The sequence below is a fragment of the Lagenorhynchus albirostris genome, chromosome 12 (genome assembly GCF_949774975.1).
Source record: "Lagenorhynchus albirostris chromosome 12, mLagAlb1.1, whole genome shotgun sequence".
NCBI classification, from domain to species: domain Eukaryota; kingdom Metazoa; phylum Chordata; class Mammalia; order Artiodactyla; family Delphinidae; genus Lagenorhynchus; species Lagenorhynchus albirostris.
This window is the reverse complement of record NC_083106.1, coordinates 63,159,247-63,183,748: the sequence shown is the minus strand read 5'-3', so window position 1 is coordinate 63,183,748 and position 24,502 is coordinate 63,159,247. Positions and strand designations below refer to the sequence as shown.

Below are 24,502 nucleotides of genomic sequence, written 5' to 3'. Positions count from 1 at the left end.
TCAGTTTTTTAGTGGTATTGTTTTATTTACAAAGCACACTGCCTACATAATATTGTTGATGTAATGGATATTTATGAGCACTGGTACATTTTAGCCCTCACTTTTGTGAGAATTTTTTTTAAGTACCATGAAAAATCTTTCAGAATGAGAAGTGCACAAAATGCAATTTAAATATAATCCTCAGTAAGCATAATATAAGAACGTCTTGATTTATAGACTAAGAAAGACTATTAGGTTGTAACAAATATTGCTAACTCGAAAGAAAAGAGGTTTTAGACAATGCTTTAGAAATGATAAACAAAGTATACCCATTTTGTCTTGCTATACTATAATGAGACCAGTCCATTTTTTACAATCATGAAGACATATATTCTACTTCATCATGTTTTGAATGTGAACGAGTAACTCAGAATTCTCTTTGAAATTTTACCTTTTATTAGTGAAAACTGAGTCTTCTCTTTCTGTGACTAGGTACTGTATCAGAAACTAAAGTAAGCCAAATAAGAGTTTGTTCTGCAGCACAGTGAATATCTGCATGTAAAATTTCATGACATGTAAGTGAAAATAATACAAAGGTAAATCAGTGTCAAAATGGCAAATCTGTGGCTACTGTGAAAATCAACTAAAAATACGGAGTGGTTATGGGATATACATTTGTTTACTTGACCAACAAGCACACACACACACACACACACACACACACACACACACACACACTCTGTCCATCATTCACTTTTTGAAGTGTCAGATAACATTATTTCTTAAGTGACACACAGGGCTTCATTTGCTATGCATAGGGTCAGTGAATATTAGCTTCATTTACACTTGGCTGAGAATTGGTTGATGTCAACAGTAGAGGCTTAGTTCCTGCACTGAACAGGGTTAGAGTCTGACAGAAAGCTGCCACTGAAGAAGATGGATGAGTTTCCTTGCTGACCTTGCTTCCCTAAAGTGTCATAGTTTGGGTCTCTTTCTAGCTCTACAACAAAAGACCCTCTCTGAGCTTCCCAGTAGCCTTCAGTTTTATTGGTGATAACAGGTCCAGACATTCTCATTGATTAGATTCTCTACCTTTTAAGCACAAGAGCTTGCCCTTTTTGGCTAGCTAAACCTTGGCACAGATGTCTTTTTTTGTAATTGCATCTCTGCTGTCTATTGGAAAGGATGCAGTCAGACAGGCAAACTTCATGTCAGCACAGAAAGTGCTGAACTATTTATCTCTGTTTCCCAAAGTTATTTTAATGTAAGTGATACGGCGTTTGTCTGAAGAAATTAACCCTTAGATAATCTCATAGTATACTTCTAAATGGAAAATCAAAATCTTCTGTCATTTTGATGACTAACTAGTATGTAATATATGTTACACAGAACTATTCAGTGGGTAGGAAAAAAGGGCTTCCCAGTCATTTTATATAAAAGCAGTTATTGACAACCATATTTTAGAACAAATGTACCTGAAAATATTCTACATAATTTTCAGAACTCTATTTTGCCTTCTACCAGTGGTTGACACTGTGAAATATGTCCTTCCCTGACTAAAAAACACATTAAAATATTTGATACCTAACGAAGATGCTATACGATGTAATAAATTGCATGTTTCTTTGAGATCCTGCCTGTGAGCTATTTTAATATGTTGGAGATTTGTTATTGATATTTGAATAATTTGAAATAAATTACCTTACCTCAAATTCAAATGTTCAAAACATATATGATAAATGATGAAAAGTTCTTACAAGCAGATTTACATGCAACACATTTTATGAAAAATAACTGTTTTGAGTATGTATGGATTTATGACTCAGAGGCTCTAAAATATTATTATACATATCTGTCAACATTATTCCATGCAAAATATAATTTAACATATTTGCATATCTGGAATTGTACAGTTAGCTAATAAATATATGTATATATAAAATATACCAATCTCAGTACTAAAAGAGAAAACTTAGAATAAAAGAAAATTTCACAACAATGAAGATAAGGATGTACCAATTCAAACTCAAGTTAACCCTTCTGTGAAATTGCAGACAAAATATAATATGATCATTTTCCCATACTTTGAAATAAAAACTATTAATTCTGCATATTATTTTTTAGTGTTAGTGCTTTCACTCAAGTTGAGAAAATATACTTAAAAATAACCATCAATTAAAATCTCTGCAGCCAAACATTTTGTTCTAAATATATTAACAACTATCACTATAGGAAGTATACCTATTAGGGTGAGGAATCGCTTTTTTTTTTTTTTTTTTTTGTGGTACACAGGCCTCTCTCTCACTGCTGTGGCCTCTCCCATTGCGGAGCACAGGCTCCGGACGCGCAGGCCCAGCGGCCATGGCTCACGGGCCCAGCCGCTCCGCGGCATGTGGGATCTTCCCAGACTGGGGCACGAACTCGTGTCCCCTGCATCGGCAGGCGGACTCTCAACCACTGCGCCACCAGGGAAGCCCAGGAATCGCTTTTAAAATGTATAAGCTGACAGGTATTCAAGGGGAAATTCAAGAACACAATTCCCTTTTATTTTTAATATCATATACATGGTACATCGATGACTCTAAACTTTTATTGTCTTAAGTAAATAGTATCTCCTCCCCCAAATTCCAGTAATTTCAGGTATGCATATGCAAAGCAACTATCAATTTTTATTTATTAATTTCTCTTTCTATAAGACAGACTGAACAAAATCAAAATTATTCCTCCAAGATGTGAGCCAGAAGCACCAGGAACCTGAATTATTTTTAAAATCAAATCAGTTATTACTCTTATTTTATAATGATGGTGCTAAAGATCTAAAATTAATTTTAAAAATCAAATGAGCTCTGGATACTAGGCAATGTCTTTTTAAAAAATAAATAAAAATACTAACAGGATTCCTCATGCCCAGTCTGGGTTTTATGTTGAACTGACTTAAACAGTCTGTCTATGCAGATTCTCAGGACCATGTCCATCAATCAATGTCAGCATTCTATCAGACTCCACTCTGACAGCAAGTGATAGTCAGTTATCTGTTGACATTAATGAATAATAAATAACCATGCCCTTTCGATTTATGTGAATAAAATGTATACTGTTTTCAGTGTAGATTAGCCTATATGCAAAAGCAGACTTGGTTTTTGCATCTCATATATTAGGAATTGGTTAAAAAAAAAAAAGTGGCTGCAATAAAAGATGTGCTAAATGTGATCTGTGGTATACATTACTGTTTTGCTTTTCGACAAATCAACCCTGTCTCAGCTTGTATCATATGAGCTTAAATGAGCTGTATTCACAGGCTCCTGAATATTTATGCTGTCTTTTACAGACCTAACACGTAGTTTGTTGTCTCCACAATAGAGTATTATAGGACAGAAAATCCTTAAAAAACCAAAGATCAGAAGAAGTTGTGTCAGTATCCTAACCTTGCTCCTCTTTTGTTATTCACCCTTAATCTGCCTTCCTGGCAGGAAAAACTATTTAAATTATTACTACACATTCTGTTGTTAAGTCTCCATCTCTCTCTCTCAGATTTAAACATATCATAACAGAAACTGTTACAGCTTTTTGGAAAAAATAAGGATTGAGAACTTTTAAGTGATTAGGCATTCATATACACATCTTGACTGAGTTCCTTTTTGGTACTGTCAGTGGTAATTGTAGAATTAGATACTCACAGTCTAAATATTACAAGAGGGGCTATAACCTTCAACATTGATCAAAGTGTGGTTTATGTTCTTAACAAGTTAGGATACAAATTGTGAACGTTTTGCCATATATTATGATTTGTGGTTTTAATTTTTAATTTACCACTTTACCTTTCCATTATGAAACTCCTTCTCTGGTCAATAGTACAAGCTTAATTTTATATTTTTTGCAAATAATTAACATCATCAATGACAGAAGAGGTAAAAACTAGATTTCCTGTTACACCTAATTAAGAATTCTACCAGCGGGACTTCCCTGGTTGTCCAGTGGTTAAGAAGCCACCTTCCAATGCAGGGGACACGGGTTTGATCCCTGGTCTGGGAAGATCTCACATGCCACAGCGCAACTAAGCCCTCACGCCGCAACTACAGAGCCCACGCGCCGCAACTAGAGAGAAGCCCACACACCACAGTGAAAGATCCTGCATGCCACAACGAAGATCCCGTGTGCTGCAACTAAGACCTGACACAGCCAAAAAATAAAATAAAATAAATAAATATATTAAAAAAAGAAGAATTCTACTGGCAATGTGAAAGGATGGATAATAGTTCAAAACAGAAAGATATACCATCATTAGACCAAAACTTGGCAATGAAAACAAGTAAAGTGTTATTAATAAGGTTCAAACTTTTTATTAACTGCCTATTAATATGCATAATACTGAGTTATATAGAATTACTGACATGTCAGAAAGGCAAAAGGGCAAAACGTTGCCAGCGATATTATATTTCATCAATAAAGACAGAGTAGGGAAGGAAAATGTACTTTCACTATTTTAGTCCACTTAATAGATGGGAAAGTATGTTCGAAAGAGTTTTAAACTTGGGAATACTGTAGAATTTTCTGAAAGGTAAATGAAAAGCTATTGCCAAGTCTATACCACTATAGGAAATGATGCAGGGGGGAAAAAAAAGGAGAAACCAGAGGGAGCTGGGATGGGAAAGAACATCCACTTTACCATGTTGAAGGATGAATGAAGTATATTAGAAAGAAGGATGACTACACGTACAGTGATGGCCTGGTGAATAATCTTGAAAATCAATGAGACGGCTGTCTGAATTTGAAGTGAGTAGCAATGTCATCATATTGGAAAGACATACAAAGGGGTAAAATGATCAAACCATTATGTTCAACCTTGAAAAACACAGTGCTCAAGTACATAATGTTTGTGCAGAATAAACATTAGACACAGCAAGAAGCATGGCCCAAAGAGCAATTTTTTTAAAAGTTCTGATCAGGTTTTTCTTGCAAACTAAAATACTGAGCCACACGTTCTCCCAGTTTCAGATCACAGCTGAATGTCTAAGCTTAGCATGTGTTAATTTAAGAGGTCAGTTTGAGAAACAGATTTTACTGAAGTCTGACTGTCCCTCTGTCCTTGAAAAGACTGAAAAGCTGAAGTCTGTAGGTTTCTCAGAGGGAGATCTAGACTGAAACTGCAAAGTTAAACAGCGGAGTTTCTGCTCCCTCCCAAATCCTAGGTTTCTGATAATGTAAGAGGTGTTCGCTGTTCTCATTTTAAAACACATTTACCTATAAAAGTCACAATATCCAAAACACGCTAATTGCAAAAATTTACCTTCTTAGGATTTGGTAAAATACTACAAGAATTTAAAGTAAGTAAAAAAAAAAGTGAAATTTATCTTCCCTTATAATAAGGAAATATAAACAATCTACTTGAAAATAAGGAAGCAAAAATCTGTTTATAAATTGTTTGCTTTGTGAAGCAAAATTTAAAGACATTACTGAGCTTTATTTTGTCTTGTTTTTTCTTTTTAAAATATGCAATAATCCAAGAATATCCTGTATGAGTATTCAGCCTCTTTATAATTGTCACCTGAGATTTCCACAGAGGAAAAAAAACCTTAACTATTCTGCACTTACATATTAAGAGATTAGTGCACAGCAATTTAGCAATCTAAAAATGGATCAAGGAGAACAATAAACTTAATTTTTTGTTCCATTGTGTTCACTTGCATGTTTTCTTTTTGGTGGGAGTAGAGGTGGGCAGTGTGTCTTTGTGTGTACTTATATCTGTATGTGTGCATATGTGTATATACATACATGTGTGTATATGTATATGTATTGTGTGTGTGTGTGATGTTGAAGTGGAAAGAAAACAGGAAACAGTTAAGTTCTGATTGTACTTTGGAATCTGTCATAAATAAACTGTTAGAACTATAAATGAGGTCCTTAGTTGTCCCATTTATTACAAGCCCCCAAAGACCTTCTAATTTATCTTCAACAAAATTTAAGGTACACTCAACCTTCAAGAATTTATGATTCCAATTGTCTAGGAAGAGATTATACCCTCAAGGAGTATAAGAATGTCCACAGAACATTTATGTTATAATGAATTTATACATTTGAGTGGGTAAGATACATATCTCACATCTCTTTTCAAGGATAAAACTACTTTACTGGAAAATGTCAACTAACATAGGAACACTATGTGGTATAATTATTTCAAGTTTTAAAAATAGAAGATATAAAGAAACACTTTTTGAAATCATCAAGTTTACTTATTTATCCTATCTACTAGTTTAAATTAATGTCATTAATTAATGTCATAGGTAAGTTAATGCCATTAAGTGTCATTGCCTATATGGGAGCTGGTTTAGCTAAAATAATAAACTACTATTAAAATAAACATAGAACATATGTATCATTGGAAAACATAGATTAGTATACTAATAATCAATTTATTTTTCAATTTATTTTTATCAGAATAAACTTTTATTATATCTAGTGATTCTTTAGATATATTCTACATCTTTCTGCTCCCACCCTTGATCTCTCTCTTTTAGAAAGAATGATCTTCTTAAAAAGTACAATAGGTAATATTAACATAACAGATTGTTAATCAACTTTACTAAATGACAAATACAAGATATCTAGCTAATAATTATATGTGATCAATATTATATTTTATTAATAAAAGCATCACAGTACTCCCTTCCCTTCCCCGGATCTAGGTTTCTGTATTCAGTGTTAATAGCTTCAGTGCAGGTCTGAGGCTGATACCACCGTAGGTGAGGGGCTAAACTAGATGCTAACCGGGTGGCACATGAAACAAAAAATAAACCACAGTATGTGGCCTTTCAAAGCCTCCTAATTTTCTAATATATTGGAAGCAAGAGATAACATAATTATCAACAGTAAATAATTTAAATGAAAGAACCAAACTAAAAAATTCAAAATCCACAATACCTAAACTGTTAAAATTTTTTCAAACTACTATGCCCCAGAATGTATTTTCCCCTCTTTTCTATGTCATTCATTGACCCCAGACTAAACAAAATACACTAAATAATAAACCTTCCATACTTCTTTATAAGACCACAAAATTCGAGAAAAATAATGTACATTTATTTCAACTGATGTATGTATTATTCTGGGTTCCTGTGAAATGCTATTATTAGGGATTAATATTTGATGTGTATACACAGATTATAACTTTTTAATGAAGTTGATATTATAGGTAGAAAACAAAAAAGAATGTCTTTAGCTCATTAATTTGACCTAAACTCAATGCTGAGTTGTTTTTGTTTTATGTGTGTATGTGCCCTTCTACTTCCCATGTATTAATACTATAGGAATGAACACAAATTAATACTATGTGGATAACCTAATGAAGACATGCTTCCATAAAAGTAAATTTTTGTGATAATTTGCATAGGATGAGATAACCTGAATTAACTTAAATGTGAGGAAAATTAGAATAAAAGGATTGTCAGAAATTTTCCTCTCTGATTCTTGCATCAGATTTTTATGCCCATAGAGAAAAATATCAAATACACAGCTGGGTTAAATTTCTCCCATTAAAATAATAACATTATTTGCACAAAATAACTACATTATACACACTATTATCATAAATAAAAGCTTTTGTAGATTAGTGATAATTACCTTAGAGAAAATGGCTTGAAGCTCAATAAAAACAAAAATCAAATGAATTGCAACATTTTAAGGTATCACTGATTTATATTTTAACATTATCTTCTAGAAACTGATGCCAATTTAAACTTCCACTAGAAATATAAAAGGGTGACCATATACTTGCCAAAGTTAGGATAATTAGAAATGTTCTGAAGTCATGTACTGAGTTTCTAAATCATAGGAAGTTAAATTGCACATATTAATTTCATATTGCCTTCCTTCTTTCCTCATTTTTCCTAACTTTCATCAGGTCTTCCTTCTTTCTGTCCTTTATTTTTTGAATAGGTATCATGTTCAATGTACTATGGGTACATACAATGTTGATTGAAGATGAGTAAAAAGCAGTATATTTTTAAATGAAGTCTACAATGTTCTAGAAGGAAATTTTGCTATGATTTTTTTTTTTTTTTTTGCGGTACGCGGGCCTCTCACTGTTGTGGCCTCTCCCGCTGCGGAGCACAGGCTCCGGATGCGCAGGCTCAGCGGCCATGGCTCACGGGCCCCGCCGCTCCAGGGCATGTGGGATCTTCCTGGACCGGGGCACGAACCCATGTCCCCTGCATCGGCAGGCGGACTCTCAATCACTGCGCCACCAGGGAAGCTCTCCATATTTTTTAAGGAATTATGAGCAAATATCTCGCAAAGGACAGAAGAAACTGATTAACAGTAGCTGTTCCTGGAAAAAGGTATTTGAGACTGCAGCACACAGCGATGGCATTTGTTCCAAATCTATGCACATTACCTATTCACAAAGTCTTAAAAAAACAAGTATTATAAGCTTCTGAAGTGAATAATTTAAAGAAGAGTATAAAAATTGCAATGTAATGTAGTTATAACTGAAACAGCAGAAATATATTTGAATGTGATACTGAATTTACATAATTTCCAATTTATAGAGTAGAGTGTAATGTTAGTTTAGGGACTGATTTCTCAGTTTTGTTTCTTTCTCTTATTTTTCGTTTTTTTTTTTTGCAAACCAAGATAATATTTACAATATATAATTTGGAAGAAGACCAATATACTCTTAAAACAAAAGCTACTTTCCCATATAAGATAAATAAGCTTTAATACCTTATTTTAGAAAATGTATCAGGCTCTTGCAACTCTCTTTCTCAAGACATAAATATTACATTAGTAAAGGGGGAAATGGCTTTCTGTTCATTAAAAGAGGCAGATGGAGTAGTTAAAAGGAAAGACACATAAAGACAATGGACAAATAGAAAATGGGAATATGATAATGAATAAATATAAATATTTACATTATTCTCATAGAAATAAATTCCTCATATCTGGAGCAGACTCCTGTTCATGTTTGCTAATTCTTAGCATATCAACTTGCTATATGCTATGAGCAAAATGAAATACAATATAGGGTTCTCTTACAAAGTTTAAGACTAATCACAGAGACTGGACTTACACAACAAGGAATTAACTAGTGATATGAATTTGAAATAAGAAAATATTTGCCTTGGGAGTGGGTAGTGTATAACCAAATTTCTCAAAGTCTTTAAGAAATTTGATAAACATTTATTTGGAAGACTTGGGTGGTGCAAGCAACTGTGCTAGGTACCATGGTAGGTAGGTAGAATACTATAAGTAAGTTTTGGTTGTTAAGAAGCTTTAGAAGCTGTAAAAGGAAATTACAAACATTGATAAAAATCAGATTGCATATGAAGATCCCCAGAGAGAAAGGGCAAAGTATTTTTAAGAACCCACAGAGATCTTTTAACAAGGTATAAGTACCATTTAATTTGAAATGTAAGGAAAGGCAAAATTTCAACAGCCTGAGATAGGGTAGGTGGCATTGCTGGTAGAAGGTGGTAAGGCAAGGGAAAAACTAGGAGAACGGTACAGCCAGTATCTACCATCAGAATTTGGAAGAGAGGTCACTGAAGCAATTGGGGATGTGAGAGATTAAAATACAATAGGTAATTGTGATGGTTTATGATGGTTTATTTGTCATGATGGTTTATTTGTTTTTCTGTTTATTTGGGACCAAAGGTTAAGTGATAGGGCATCATAAAAACATCTATGGATGTGCTTCAGGTAGAACAAGAGACCAATCAGTACCAAGCAGAGGGAACAGGGCTCTCAAGGATGATAAATTACGCAACTCAAAGTTAGAAAAGAATACTAGGGTCAAGTAGGAGGTATTTAAATGCCACCCTAAGAAACAGAGAATTTTTATTGGTCATCAGGAACCTGATGCTTTCTGAATAATACAGTAACAGGGTCTATGTTGTGTTTTACAAAGTGCATTCTGACCGCCCCATGAAAGGGGGCGGAAGAACCGGAATAGAAAAGAAAATGGCAAAGCAGATGAAATATTTAGAATGTTGGGAAAGACAGAGATATAAGTATTTTGAAATTATTATAAATGAAAGAAAGTGCTCAGATTTGTATCACCATGAAGACATCCTGAAAGAAACTTTATTTTTTAAAAATTCCTTGTGATAGATATATGCTCATCTATAAAGATGGTCCACTGTATTGGTTACGGGCAGGGATTCTGGAGCCAGACTGCCTTGATTAAACAGCAGTCGGCCACTCTATGCTCTTGGTGATTGTGGGTACTTAAGCCATCCCTTTCTGTGCTTTAGTTTTCTTACATAAAAATGTGTGTACATATCATTTATGTAAATATGATTTAATATGTAAAATGTAACACTTTTATGTTTTACATACTTTTAAGTATGTTTTTCTCCTTTAAACTGGGTAATAACTGTGCTTACCTCTCTGTAAGACTAAATGAATTAACACATGTGAAACACTTAAAACAGCTCTTGCCATGTATGAATAATTTAAAAACAAACAAAATCTATGACCTGTTTTTGTTGAATGCCTTGACTCTCCCCACTTTTAAATCATTTAAACTATACCTGCCATGTACTACTGTTCTATTGCCTGAGCCCTGTATTTTATACAGATGCTAACTTAATTTAAAAACCCATATTTTGGAGATACAGTTCAAGTTGTCTTTGTATGAGCTACCAGGTTACATAAAACTTATAAGTATATTGCTAAAAAAGGTTAATGCTCAAGAAAGTTTAAAAACACAGAGAAAGAAGATCACCCACTATTTCACCATTCTGACACATTCATTGTGACGATATTTATGTTTCCATCTATTCTTTTCCCTATGCATACTTTGCTTAATTCTAAATATCAGTGTATACACTTTATTCTTTATTTTTCATTCAAAATTATTAATAAGATGTTTTAAAATTCCTATATCACATTGTTGATACTTTAAGGACTAAGTTCAATCAAGATGACGCACTTAACTTTGGATATTTAGGTTATTTTCAATATTTCAAATTATATACATTGCTGGAGGGGAAAAAAGGTTGTTCTTCTCTTTCACTGAAATATCTTCCCTGGCAAATTACCAGGGATGAAATTACTGACTTAAAGGATATTTAACTATCTGTGGCCTTTGAGATCTATGTTCATTCACTCACTGCCATGAAATTTCTTTACTTAGCCAACTCCTTGTTGCATTATTAATACTAAGATAATAGCAAGCATTCATTGATTATTTGCTATGTCCCAGATACTATTCTTAGGGTTTCTACATGCATTATTTCATTCACTTCTGACAAGAACTCTATCTGAGGGAGGTACTATTTTTATTAGCCCCATTTTATACTTAAGGAAACTAAGGCTTAGAGAGATTGTCCTAGTTTATGCACCTGGTATGTTGTTGAGCCAGAATTTAAAAACTCTGTGACTCCAGCATCTGAGCTATTAACCCTATAGTGTACCTTACATTTCTGTATATATTTGATTATAAATACTATATATCACAAAAACTCATTTGTTATCATGAAAAGTAATGGTACAAATTACATGCTCCTTTTCTGTGAAAAAAACACATGGTTTTCAAAAATCTAATCAACACACACAGATTTCAATATTATTAATGCTATTAAGTTGAATGTTTTAATTATTGAAGTAACATATAACATGTTATATGTCTAAGTTTTACACTATTAATGATATATCTGCTAACTTGATAATAGAAAATATTAAGAAGAAACTATTAGGGAAATTCCTTAAAATAAAAACTAGAAATCTATGATTATTTGAGTCCCCCTTTACATGAAATCATCAAAAAAATTACTAAATCTTTAACCCAGAAAATTAAAATTAAGCAATATAAATAATGTAAGCAGCTCACATCTCTATGTTCTGATGTATGTGCATGTAAACTGCATTACATCCTTGGACTTTTTACAATTAGGTTGACCATATATTCTATCATCCAAATCAGAACACTTTTGAAAGCAAAAAGACACAGTGTAATAAGTAAAACAATTATCCCCAGCAAACTAGACTTATGGTCACACTACTTAGAATAAGGTTTCATCAGTTCTTCAGTACCTAAAATCCACTGGTTGAAGTTCAGGACAAATTTTAGGGAGCAGTGTGGTGCAGTGGGGAAAAAGACTTGAACTGATAAACAGGATCCTGGATTCTCATCCAATTTTGTTACTTATTAATATCCCTGAGCTTCAGTTCCTTCCTAAATTGAAAGAAAGAAAAAATAATACTTTCTACCTCATAGCGGTGTGGTAAGGATTAAATGAGAAAAAATGAACATAATTTTTCAGTGTAAACTACGAACCACTTATACAAATCCAAGTTATAATACCGAGTTCCACTTTTGAGAAATACTATTCTACTTTTAAAATGGAATAAAATTGTACAAAAGTTCCAAAAATTTCAAATTATATTTCAGAATACGATTTATTAGTCTAAAAATATTTATATATGTAAACTAAAATCTGCTCTCATTTTTTTAAAATGACTACACTTTTTATCTAAATATATTGGTTACTGTGCATAGAAGTTGTGATGTAACTGATATGCTAAATATTTTCAGAAGGACTGTTTGACAATCGAAGCATGCTATCTGTAATTATATTTTTAAATGACTGTAAAGAGATGTTTTCTTTTTTTTTTTTTTTTTGCGGTACGCGGGCCTCTCACTGTTGCGGCCTCTCCCGTTGCGGAGTACAGGCTCCGGATGCGCAGGCCCAGCGGCCATGGCTCACGGGCTTAGTTGCTCCGCAGCATGTGGGAGCATGGGCTCACGGGCTTAGTTGCTACGCAGCATGTGGGATCTTCCCGGACCGGGGCACGAACCCGTGTCCCCTGCATTGGCAGGCGGACTCTCAACCATTGTGCCACCAGGGAAGCCCAAGAGATGTTTTCTTAAAATCACTATATTAAAAAATTAGACAGAAGTTCTCTATATATTAGATTTGACAAACATGTGGTTTTCAAAATTGAGTTATTTTTTCCAAAATCACAAAGAAGTAAAAGCTTTTCCATCAACTGATCAAAACTGTGTTCAGTTTTCACAGTTGTTCATATTTCAAACTATACTTTAACACATCACAATGGGCTGCCATTCTAGAAAGTGCCCAGATAAACTTGCCATTAAGTGGCTAACCACCATCATTTGGCTAGGAGCTCACTAACATCCTCTCCCAAACACTTTAGTTTTCCTCTATATGGGACTGGAGTTTATTTTCAAACTCTTAACAGGATCACTGAAAGGAAACAGGAGAAATACTTATAAAGGCAGGCCTGAACTCATTCCAGAGGCAAGTACTCTCACAGCAATGCGTTGGAATTATGCCCAGGAGGGAAGTGTTTTTGCAAATGAACATAGTGCCACAGTTAAGCATAAGGTATTTAATTCCTTTGTCAACATCACTAAGGTTAAAAATTAAGAACGTTACACGATAGACAATTTACCTGAATTAGTGCACACATCCTTTTTCGGCTGAACCATAAGGAGGCATCTTGAGTCCTTTAATCACATATTTTTAATGAACTCTCACTGTTAATACCTAATTCTACCTATTCCAATGCAGATTAAAGTAGATGACAGTGAACTAATTTTACTTCATTTTTAAGCACCTTGGTGCAGTTTGCAGGCGACAATAATTTTGGTACTCAAATGTGGTTCCAATTCTCGAAACCAAAATAAATGAATGTGAATAATCTTAATAGTACCATATTTAATGAGATGATTTTGTTCATTTGGAAGAAATTGGAGTCGTCATGGTAAATATATCTCTTTACTGCAGTTAAAGACTGCTTTTCTTACTAAATTCTATACTTAGGAAGTGTAGAACTCAAACAGTTCCTGTTTGTTTTTCTTAACAAGTAAATGTAGAAATCAATGGAGTTAAATCCACAAAATGAAAGAAAAGAGACTATAACTTGCTTTAAACTTTTTTAAACCTTAAAAGAACAGGACTTTTAATATTATTTCCTAGTTTCTTTTTAGACAAATGTAATTGTCTAAAGGCCTTGTGGATAAGGCCTTTTATATGCAATTTTATGTGTCCCGTTTTTAATTGTGCAAACATCTAAAATTCCACTTTCACAATCAAAATCTCCATACTGCTGAAACTGGCTGCTTTCACAGCTGAAGTGTAATAGTGTGTTGTTAAAATGTTCTTATAATAGTTACTGTTGAATCCACTGTCATTTTCAAGTACTTGTCAATAAAAACATTTCCAGTCAATAAAAACATTCCTTTTCATTGACTTAATTAGTTCATTAAGAATATTTCTATACTTACCAAGTGGAATAGCATTCTGCCTATTAGTAGTGATAAATCTCCATCAGTTTTTGATTTCCACACATGTGGAACCTGCAGGATGTTCTACTTGTTAAGAAATGCTACTAGTGAAGGAAAGGAGAAGAGGACAGTGGGTAGACAGGTCTGATTCCTACAGGGAGTGTCAAAGGAGGCTGCTAAACTGGTCAATGGGACCAGAACCTATAGCATCTCTATTTGTTTAGCTCAGAGTTCACTTTACAATGTCAGCTATGGCAGGAATGATAATTGAGTGCTGGGTCATAGGCATTTTATATGCTAGCAACCATCCACATGAAGTATTTTAACTCTTCAACCAGGACAGAAAAAATATACTTGCTCAGTTACTCTACCTAAATAATGTGTGCAGTAGAAATATAATGTGAGCCACATATGTAATTCTTAAATTTCTAGTAGCCACATCAAAAAAGAGTAAAAAGAAACAGTTGAAATAATTTTAATATTTTATTTAACCAAGTATATCTAATGTATGATTCTTTCAATATCTAAGTAACATAGAAAATTACTAATGATGTTTGTCACATTTTTTTTGTACTAAGCCTTTGAAATTCAGTATGTAATTCATACGTGCAGCACATATCAATTTAGAATCGCCACTTTTTTAGAACCTCAGAGCCACATGTGGCCACCGGCTACCTTATTAGACAACACAGATCTAAATATTTGTTAAATTATTTCTTGAAATGTTCTACTAGAATGAGACTTTTATGGGGAAGTAATGTGATTTACATAACAAACTACTAGGACCAAGGCATTTAAGTTCAGCAATGAAACAGAATAATATTTGCCAGGATTCTCCTTGCTTTCTGATGGAAACCAGGGCAATACTGTTGCAAAAGTCCCGGCTCTGGAATCAGAACACCCTGAGCTTGAATCTAAGCTAGGACAAATACTACTGACTAAAGTAGCTGCAATCAGCAACTTACCCTTGACAGCCCCATTTTTTTTTCTGTAAAATAGAGATGATAATGTTATCTATCTATTAAATGAACTCGTATGTGTAAAGCACTCAGAAGAGTATCTGCATATAGTAAATTAGCAAAAACATTTAGTTATCATTGTTAGCTACAATTCCCTCTAAATTAACTAGGATGTACAAATATTAAAATTATGCAGCTGGCTTAGGGATACAAAGAATACATGAAAGTTATTTTGGGGAACATATTATGTTTTCTAAGTTATAAGAGACATGAGTAATATAACCTTATTATATTATATTATAAGTAATATAACCTTATTATATTTTCAGGATATCCACAAACAGAAAAATATCTATTAATTTTGAAGGTCCCTGTGACATACTTTTAAATAGAAAAATACTGGCCAATTATTATGACCACATAAAGCTATGTAAGAGAAAATTCAGTTTTACTATACAAAGGAAAAGGTTCACTAATTCATATGTTATTATTGTTTCAAAACAAACAGAAAACATCCAGCTGATGTATTCCGATAACTAAAACTTACTTTGGCCCACTTCCACAAAAATGTGGTCTACCTATAATATGACTTATCAGAGAAATACTCCTTTAATTATTTAGTCCAGGAAAGAAATATGGCTTTGGCAGAAGCAACCTCAGAAAGTTAGCAAGGGAAATCTGATGATTTTTTAATCAAAATTTTAGTACTTATAAAAAATAATTCTATAAGTTTGTAAATCTATTTGCATGTGTCTTGCCTATTAGTAGAACTCTTGTTAGCAGACCCCTTAACATCCTTTTCCTGTTATCTACAAGGCCAGAGGATATGGGTTTCAAGACAGGAGGAATCACACATCATTAAATCCTGATTAATCTCACCTCACTCTGCCCAATCTCCTCTCTTAAAGCTCGTAGCCCAATGTGCAACTGTTGTCTTCTATGTCAAGCATAGGGCCAATTAAATTTTAGTAACAAATATTATTATCGCCGATATTTATTGCAATATTTACTGAATCCTTAGTGCAGATATCACTATGGGGAATCATTGATAAGTTCAATAGTGACTTTACTTAAGATCTACTCAATTGGGCTGCTGGTACACAGCAGACTCACTTGTTCAAATAGTCATTATTACTTAATAGTCATTATTACTTAAAATCTCTGATATAGAAGAAAGTGCAAAGTGAAATTTTAATAGCACACTTTACTTACGTTCACAAGTGTCCCCTTTTTGCTGGTAGCCTGCTTTGCAGATACATTTTCCAATGGGCACTAACCATTCTCCTTCTGCACTGCAGTGCATCCTGGGGGAGTTTTCCGCCTCTTCCTCTGCACTGCTGACACATGTCCCTCGGACCTCGACTAAAGAGGAAAATTCTGAACCAGTCACTGTATCTGGAAAGACAGCTAAGTTCTCAATAATGGACCAGCACTTCTTGTAGTACACTTTGACCGAAACCAAAGCTATGCAAGCCCCTACATCCTGAAAGGCAAGATAGAATCCCTTTTTGGACAAAGGTCCAATCTCTCTCACCTCAGTGTTAAGCTTCATCTTTCTTTCACCAAGGTCACCTTGGGTAAAACTTTCATCTGCAGCAATGGTGTCTATTTTTACATAGAGGTTTTCTCTTATATTCCTGCCAGTGTCGTAGTCTGTTTCATAATAGTACAAATTAAAGGTTTCCTTGCAAGTTCCCAGGACTCCAGGAAGACTGTTACAATCCCTCAGGGTGAATTTCAATTCTACAAAAATCCTTTGTGCATTGCCTTTCGAAATCCAGTTAGTCCGCAGCCAGTTGTTTTGGTTGGGCTCCATGACCTGGCACACCTGGTATGTTCGGATCGGAGTATAGTTCTCATCCAAACCACTAATTTCTTCCCACTGTAAAATTTAGAAAAGGTCATCAGTCATTCAGCAAAAAATAACATTTGGCTTTTGCAAGTGCATGAGGAATCTTTAGTGTAGCACAAATGCATATCTTTCAAAGAGCTAGGTGAATTCCTACCCTGACGAACACTGCAACCTTTAGAACAGAGTCTCAGTTCAGCTTCATCCCGGTGTCAGAACATCATTTTTGTTGCTTGTATTGTTTATGCATACAATAAATCTTTCATTTTGCTTAGTATCTGTTTGCAAGTGTATTAATGTTGCTTTTTAAATGTTTGCTTATGCCAATGTCTCCACTGAGCTTGGGATTTTTATAGACTAAAGCACATAACAAAATTACTTAAATTACCATTTAATGCATATACATACAGATACATGGCAGAATTCTTGATAACTCCGTTGACATTTTAAGTGTTGATGTTAAACTTAGAGAGTACCTAAAAACACAGGGAAGAAAATGCCAAGAGTACTCTGAAATGTAAAAGCATTCCACAACATGTTGATATTCATAATGAGAAATCTTTTACGATCTTTGCAAAATGAGATATAAGGGAGGAACATTTTACAGAGCTGTTTATTTATTGCAGTGTTATATACAATACTATCCATAATGCCATATAACTATAAATAAGTAGTTATAAAAGTGTGATACATCTTTATAAATAAGTTGCTTTCAACAGACAATTAAATGTACATGGCAAATCAGCATGCTGGATCATATTTCAGTAATAAGCTTTCTGACAGGAAAAATATCAGATGGTTAAAAATGTCCATTCATATGCTGATATAATGTACACTACAGCAAACTCATATATTTTCACAAAAAAGGAAAACAATAAGCTTAGCCAAATTTGCAACAATTTAAAGATTAAGTCCTGTATAATCTATCTATATTGCTCATTAGTTAATAAATTCATTTCACCTAAAAGCCTAAGAGAACAGTTGTTTATGTCCTTTCTTACCATTATGACAAAATTTCCAAGTTTGTATTTATGATACCTTAATAGTGAAATTGTCACCTACTTATATTCATTTCCCAAACAGGAAATGACAAATATAAAATTATATTAGTATTCTAATCCAAAGTCACATAGCATGAAATATTTAAACTATCGTTTCAAGAAAAGCAGATGGGAAAATAAACTAATAAGCATGTGGTAATGAGTTTTATTTGTAAAACTCGATCAGAAAAATCAATTTACTTAAATGCTCTGTGAAATATTAATTTCTAACTTTAAAAGCAGTTCTTAGAAAACTAACAAGACAGACAAATTAGTAGTATACTGTAATTCAGAAATTTCTTATGATGACATATTATATATTTGCTACAATTTTATTATACATATCATCAAAGGTCCTCAAATGCAGCAAACAACCAATTATCATGTTCAGCTTTTACTCAACACAACTGGAGTTTGTGACTAGTTGATGGAGTACATAGTTTCCTGTTTCAGTTAGCTGCTTATAATTTGCTTGAATGGCCCTTAGCCAAATATAACCAAATTCATCCATTTGGACAAGCAGATTTTAGTCTCTTAATTAGGTTGAAATTATTAAAATAAGTAAAACTAGTAGTAGCATCTACCAAAAAATGAAAAGCTCCATGGATAAATGAGCTCTTTTGAACAATTCCCTAGTTACAAGAAACGAAGGCTAATTATGAGAAAGGAATATATCTCAAGAATTCCTTTTTCTAGTTCCAAGAACAATTATATTATTTTGTTCAATGTATGAAAAATCAACTTTACTACCAATGAAACTCAGTTAATTTTAATGTTTAATTAAAAATTTACTCCTGCGGGGAAAATTTCAAGATAACTGTTGCATAAATAACAAAGAGTGAAACGAAATAAATGCATTTAATGTAACTTTTGTTTTATTATCTCACTTTCTAAGAGACCGCAGTGATTTCTACAAACAACACCATTGGGAAAGAAGTCTTAATTCGTCTAGCATGCTTTTATAGTATGCTTATAAAGTTATTTCTAGACACTTATATCTTAACATTTTATTTCCAGTTAGATATTTAACCACATGTAAGCCAATCCATTTCATATATGGAATATATTGTCAGTCATCATTTTCTAATATTATCTGTTGATTCCTAAAGATATGTAGGGTTAACGGTTAACTCAAGATACTTTGGACTGATAAAATGTCCATTTCAGTCCAAGATAACATAGACAGTCATAATTTATCATTTTATGGATTACATGGATGAAATATTACAATAATATATCAGTTTACTTCCCGTTAGAGATTAAAAACCATGCTGTATCTCTATTTGTTTTAATTGATGGATGGTGTAAAATGGGCCACATCTGTCATTGGCAAGAAAGGTGCTTCATTTTTTATTGCGAATGTCTTCCTATAGTGTATATTATTTTACTCATGGAAACTACTCCACTTTCAAGAAAAGTATGACATTCATACTTCAAACTTAGCATACTTTTTATATTTAATCTGTAAATATTTGTCATTTTTTATAGCTTTGTATGACCAATACAGATAGCTGCAATATGATCTTAAGCGTTTCTCAAATATTAATTTAATAAAAAACCTAAATACTTTAAACAGATTTGCATTGTTCACATTTTGTATTCTTTAACTTCTAGCTTATGACATATTGATTTTATGATGTTCTTATACTCAAAAATCCCTTTCAGACTTTCATTCTTGTCTTTGCAAAGGTCCTTACACTTTTTATATCCTCACTTATACTTCATGCTCTTTGACTCCAGACTTTTTATTGTACCAAAGATTAACTTAAGTAACAATGGGGTACATTTACCTTTCTTGGAGCCCCCTTCCTTAGTCAAGGATGAAGTATGTGTCCTGTCTCACAATTAAAATAAGACCTGAAGACATAGACACTGAACTAAACTTAAGTAATATATCTTATATATATTAGTAATATAAGTAATATATCTTATATATATTAGTAATATATCTTAAGTAAGTAATATATCAGATATATGAAACATAACAGTCAGAATTTTTTTAGAATCTACTTATATTTTCATAGAATTTTATTGGACAGCTTTCACTCATTTATGATAACAGATTTTTACTCTGATATGTGCGTACTGTGCCATCACTTCTGATTAATAACAACAGATAGCACAACATATAAATTTCAGAAAATCCAAGTCATATTTTAGAGCAAATTTTATGTTAAAATATTGAGCATATTACATTTTTAGTTATCTTTCAAGTATATTTTGAATGATGCTAAAACGTTTTTCAAAAGAGGAAAACAGTTTTAAAGAACTACTGTTTTAAAGAACTACATACAACCTACTTGGTGATGATACTAAGGAAGTATAAAGCAACTAAAGAGGTTTAAGTGAGTTCGTGAAAAGCATGTTCTCTGTAATTAGTTAACAGTTATAGCCTGGAACCTGAGGTATGGTCCCACTCACAGTAAGAACTTATTTTTTATCCATTTTCCAATGTTCTAAATATACCTTGTCTACTCAAAGAACTCAATGCCTCATTATAAGCACAACAAAATATTGAACAAGATATTGGAGATCAAAACAGTTTAAATATGAAGAATGTGAATAATTCCACTGGGGGAGGAGGAAAAGGTTTTATTTCTTACTTAAAAAAAATAAAGGTTGATATTTTATGAGGAGAAGCCCTTACCCCATTGGGTGGAGAGGAAATCCATTCCAGCTCTGTTTGTTGTGCTTTAGAATCCAGCAGTAGTACTGAAAAAGAAAGTTGCATTTCTAAATGTCAGATGAAAAATGAAAACATGTTTGTAAAAGTTATTAAAGTCGATCTAATTTTTTAAATAATTACCATTTTATGATTTAAAATAAAAAGTTATTTACATTAATGAATGACAAAATGTATACCTACCTCTTACAAATATATTCCACTTTTTAAGGGGAAAAAAGATATTAAAACACTAGCATTATAGTTTTTAATTAAAATATTAAAATTAACTAAAAAACTCAAAAGTAGCATGAAAGCAAGGGTAAAAAATTGATATGCGAAGTATACTGATTCTATAGTAATAATATATTGTAAAGAATTTTGTAAACCACTGACTGCTCTAAACTTTGTCAACTATAATAACATTAACATAATAAAGCATACTTCCCTATTACTCCTCAGCCAGTCATTAATTTGTACTATTCTTCCAAAAGTACTTCCTAGTGCCTTCTGAGAATTGGAGCTTTTTTTTTTTAAACTTTCCACACATAGTGTCTTCTCTTAAGCCAAAATGAATACAATTAACAACTATATTAAGCAATGTTATCATGAGAAAAATAAATTTCCTATCATTTACAAGATATATTATTGGGTTAGTCAAACATTTGTTTTCAATATTTCTATTTTTTTAATTTCTTAATATTTCAAAGCAGTACGTAATTCTCAAAATGGAATATTTAAACTTTGACTTGACTTTTAAAAAACAGTTGTATTCTGCTTTTATGCTACCATAAAGCATAATACACTTAACTTAATATTTATATAAATGTAATTAATGCTCCTGATGGTATTAATATAAGATAATGCATGCAAATATCATACATTAATATATACCATACTTCCAATTTAACATATTTTATTGCTTTTTAGGACGATTCCCCTCCTAAAGCATTCACTCTTTGCTCAAACCGGTTGCAGAGTTACATGAGTTTGTATTCTTTAAAAATATTTCTATGATTCTATAGCATTTTAGCAAATGTATCAATTTGTCCAGAAATAATGGTGAATACATTTTCAAGTATGTAAATACGCTTACCATCATCCTCAGCAAAATGTTAAAATTTGAACTTAAATTAAATACATGCTTAAATAAACTTTTCAGTGACCAACAGAGGGGAAAAAATGTGTTTTTAAAGGTAACGAAAATTTGTTACGCTAAGAAAAGAAACAGTTTATTATGTGTTCAACTCCTTCAAGCTAGTCAAGGTTATTCCCTATAACTGAAAATGGAGATAGAAACACATTTTTCCCAAAATGTTTTATACTTAAGACTCTCAGGGAGACCATGACAGCACAAACCTTGGTTACAAACACTTGACTCCCTTTCAAATAATAATTTCAAAGCCACACTTAAAATACCAAGTTGTACTTCGAACTAGGAACAGTCATAAATGTTTAGATTACTGAACTTACATTAAGTAACTTTTAAAGTTTATTTTGTTTTTGTCCTCAACGTGGACAAACAACATGGATTCCAGGTACTTTCCTTTTGAGATTACTTATTATTATTATTTTTTCGGTCTTCCGCAGTGACAAGAGACAAGTGAATTTTAAACCCAGGAAACTTTCTTGGGTCGTTTTTGAGGGTGAATTAAAACACTGTGATGACTGTTTACTCCTTTTCCGTTACCCCTCAGCACAGCTTGGGGTGGGAACCAGGGACCCCGGCGGTGCGGTGATGATGGCAAACAAGTTAAGAGAGAACAAATGAACAAATAAAACAAAAGGGAAACCGGCCCCTGAGCGTTTAACCAGCTCGAACGATTCACCTTGTCTCCCTTCCGCCGTCCGCTCTCTGTGCCAGCCCGCAAGTGCGCGCTTTTGCCTTCCCGCTCAGAGCACCGAGCGCCAGCGGCCCTTCGCGCCCGCAGAGGCGTAGCCTGACGGCCAACCAGGACCCAGGGCACGCGGGCCGGAGTTCGGGGACTCTGCGCTCTGCCTCGCGGGCCGGGGTGGGGGATGCAGGGGGTGGGGGCGAGGGTGAGGAGCAAGATGCGGGTCGCCCCCGGCGGAGCCAGCCCGGAGCCGGGCGGGCAGCGGCTGGAGCCGGGGCGGGGCCGCCGGTGGGGCGGGGCGGGGCGGGGAGGGGGATGCCAGACTGGCGAGCCCGCAGGCCGAAACATCCATTACGCCTCCGCCAGACTTGGGCACTCCAGGGAGCCGGTGGCGCCCTAGCTCCAGAAGGAACCGGGAGGAGGAGAGGGGCTATCGGGAAGCGTCTCCTCAGAGGGAGCGCGGCGACGGTATTAACGAAAGGAAAAACGGCGGCTGCACTTCGCCTCCAAACGTCAGACTGACTTACACGCGCGCTCCCAGTAGCCGAACGGACCTCCCCGATAGAACGTGTGCGGGAAAAGGGGAGAAAGGGGGGGTGCCCCTTCTTCCTGTAACTACCCCCCATCCGCTCCGGAGAGCCAGGCACCTGTTCCAGGCGCTTCCCGGCGCTTGCCCCTGGGTGCCGCGGCGCCGTCTCGGGGCTTGCTCGTTCCCAGAACGGCAGCCCTGGGCCACCGTGGCGCGCCGGGTGCGTTGCTGCCGAGAAGCGGAGCGCATTCCTCACCCCCGCCCACCTTTTAAACAGCTCACTTCTGCGTGTAAAGAATTCGGCCTCCTAGAATCAGAATCCTCTCCACGTATTTCGCATCCAGAAGAGGAACGCGGGCGAGCAAGCCATTCTGACTGCAGGAACCTCTCCCCCTAGTGATGCAGTTATTTATAGCTCAAACTCCAGCCCGGGTCTGTGCGAGCTCACGCGCGGGGTTTCGCCCCGGCGGTGCAAACTTTTCCTCGGGTCCCGCTCTTCCAGGGGCATCAATACAAGTTTCCAGGATTCAATGTCCCTAATCGCTAATGTCACGCGAGTAGAAGTGTGGGCTTTGGTGTGTATGGCTGTGTGTTTGTAGCAGATGTGGGTTCATCTGCAAACGCGAAACCAACAGCTGGAAGTTAAGGTTTTCTCTGAATGGGTTCAGCATCAACACAGGTTGCAGATGCGGAAACTGGGGTCAGAAGGTCAGGCTGGATCAAGGAGCAGACTATGGCGTTTGGCTGTGGGAGAGGGTGTTTTGAGTGACTGAAGAAGGGTCCACGAAGAGAATTTTAAAAAGCAGCACTAAATAACTAAGTTTTCAGGGATAGATGGAGCGAGTACCGGTACGTATCCACTCCCGACCACCATGACCTAAATCTGATAACAGATTTCTCCATCCTCCACACTTTAGGAACAAGTAATTATTAGTAGTCTGCTTTTAAACATCAGGAAATCAACCTTAGACTTACAGCCTGCAAGATACGGAGGAGGGCGGGTAGATGGTGACACTGCTCAGAAGCAAGACCTTTCCATTGACAGGATTTATTTTTCCCCAGCTCCAACTACAGGCACCGAAAGGTATTTTACTTTCTGTTAATAGTTCGAAGGAGAAGGGGGTGGGGGGAATAGCCATATACAGGCGTATCTGGCTGCCCAAATGAATCCTGGCTCTAGTCAACCAGAGCTAGCCCTCGGGGTCCAGGTCTTTTTCAAGGTTAGACCACTAGCACTCCTTAACTGCCGGACTGTGGGGCAGAGGTTTGGGGGCCTCTGGTCGCCCGGGAGGCATCGTAATCAGTTGCATTGACCCAGCCCGTCCCCTGCCTCCCCGGCCCGGCCGAGCCCTCTGGGCTGCCGCTGTCCCTGCGGCCGCCGGGACCCGCGCGGCGCGCGCT

The 24,502-nt window shown here is 35.1% G+C and overlaps 1 protein-coding gene across 5 annotated transcripts in view; it reads right to left on the bottom strand.

The window, feature by feature from the left end:
• EPHA7 (EPH receptor A7) overlaps window positions 1–24,502 on the bottom strand; it is a 164,159-nt gene that overhangs the window by 138,755 nt on the left and 902 nt on the right. For all 5 annotated transcript variants that reach the window (XM_060167703.1, XM_060167704.1, XM_060167705.1 and 2 more), the window contains exons 2-3: window positions 20,723–20,787; window positions 16,399–17,068 (exon numbers count right to left, since the gene is read on the bottom strand). In XM_060167703.1, the coding sequence (XP_060023686.1) occupies window positions 16,399–17,068; window positions 20,723–20,787 (735 nt within the window). The remainder of the gene's footprint in view (window positions 1–16,398; window positions 17,069–20,722; window positions 20,788–24,502) is intronic.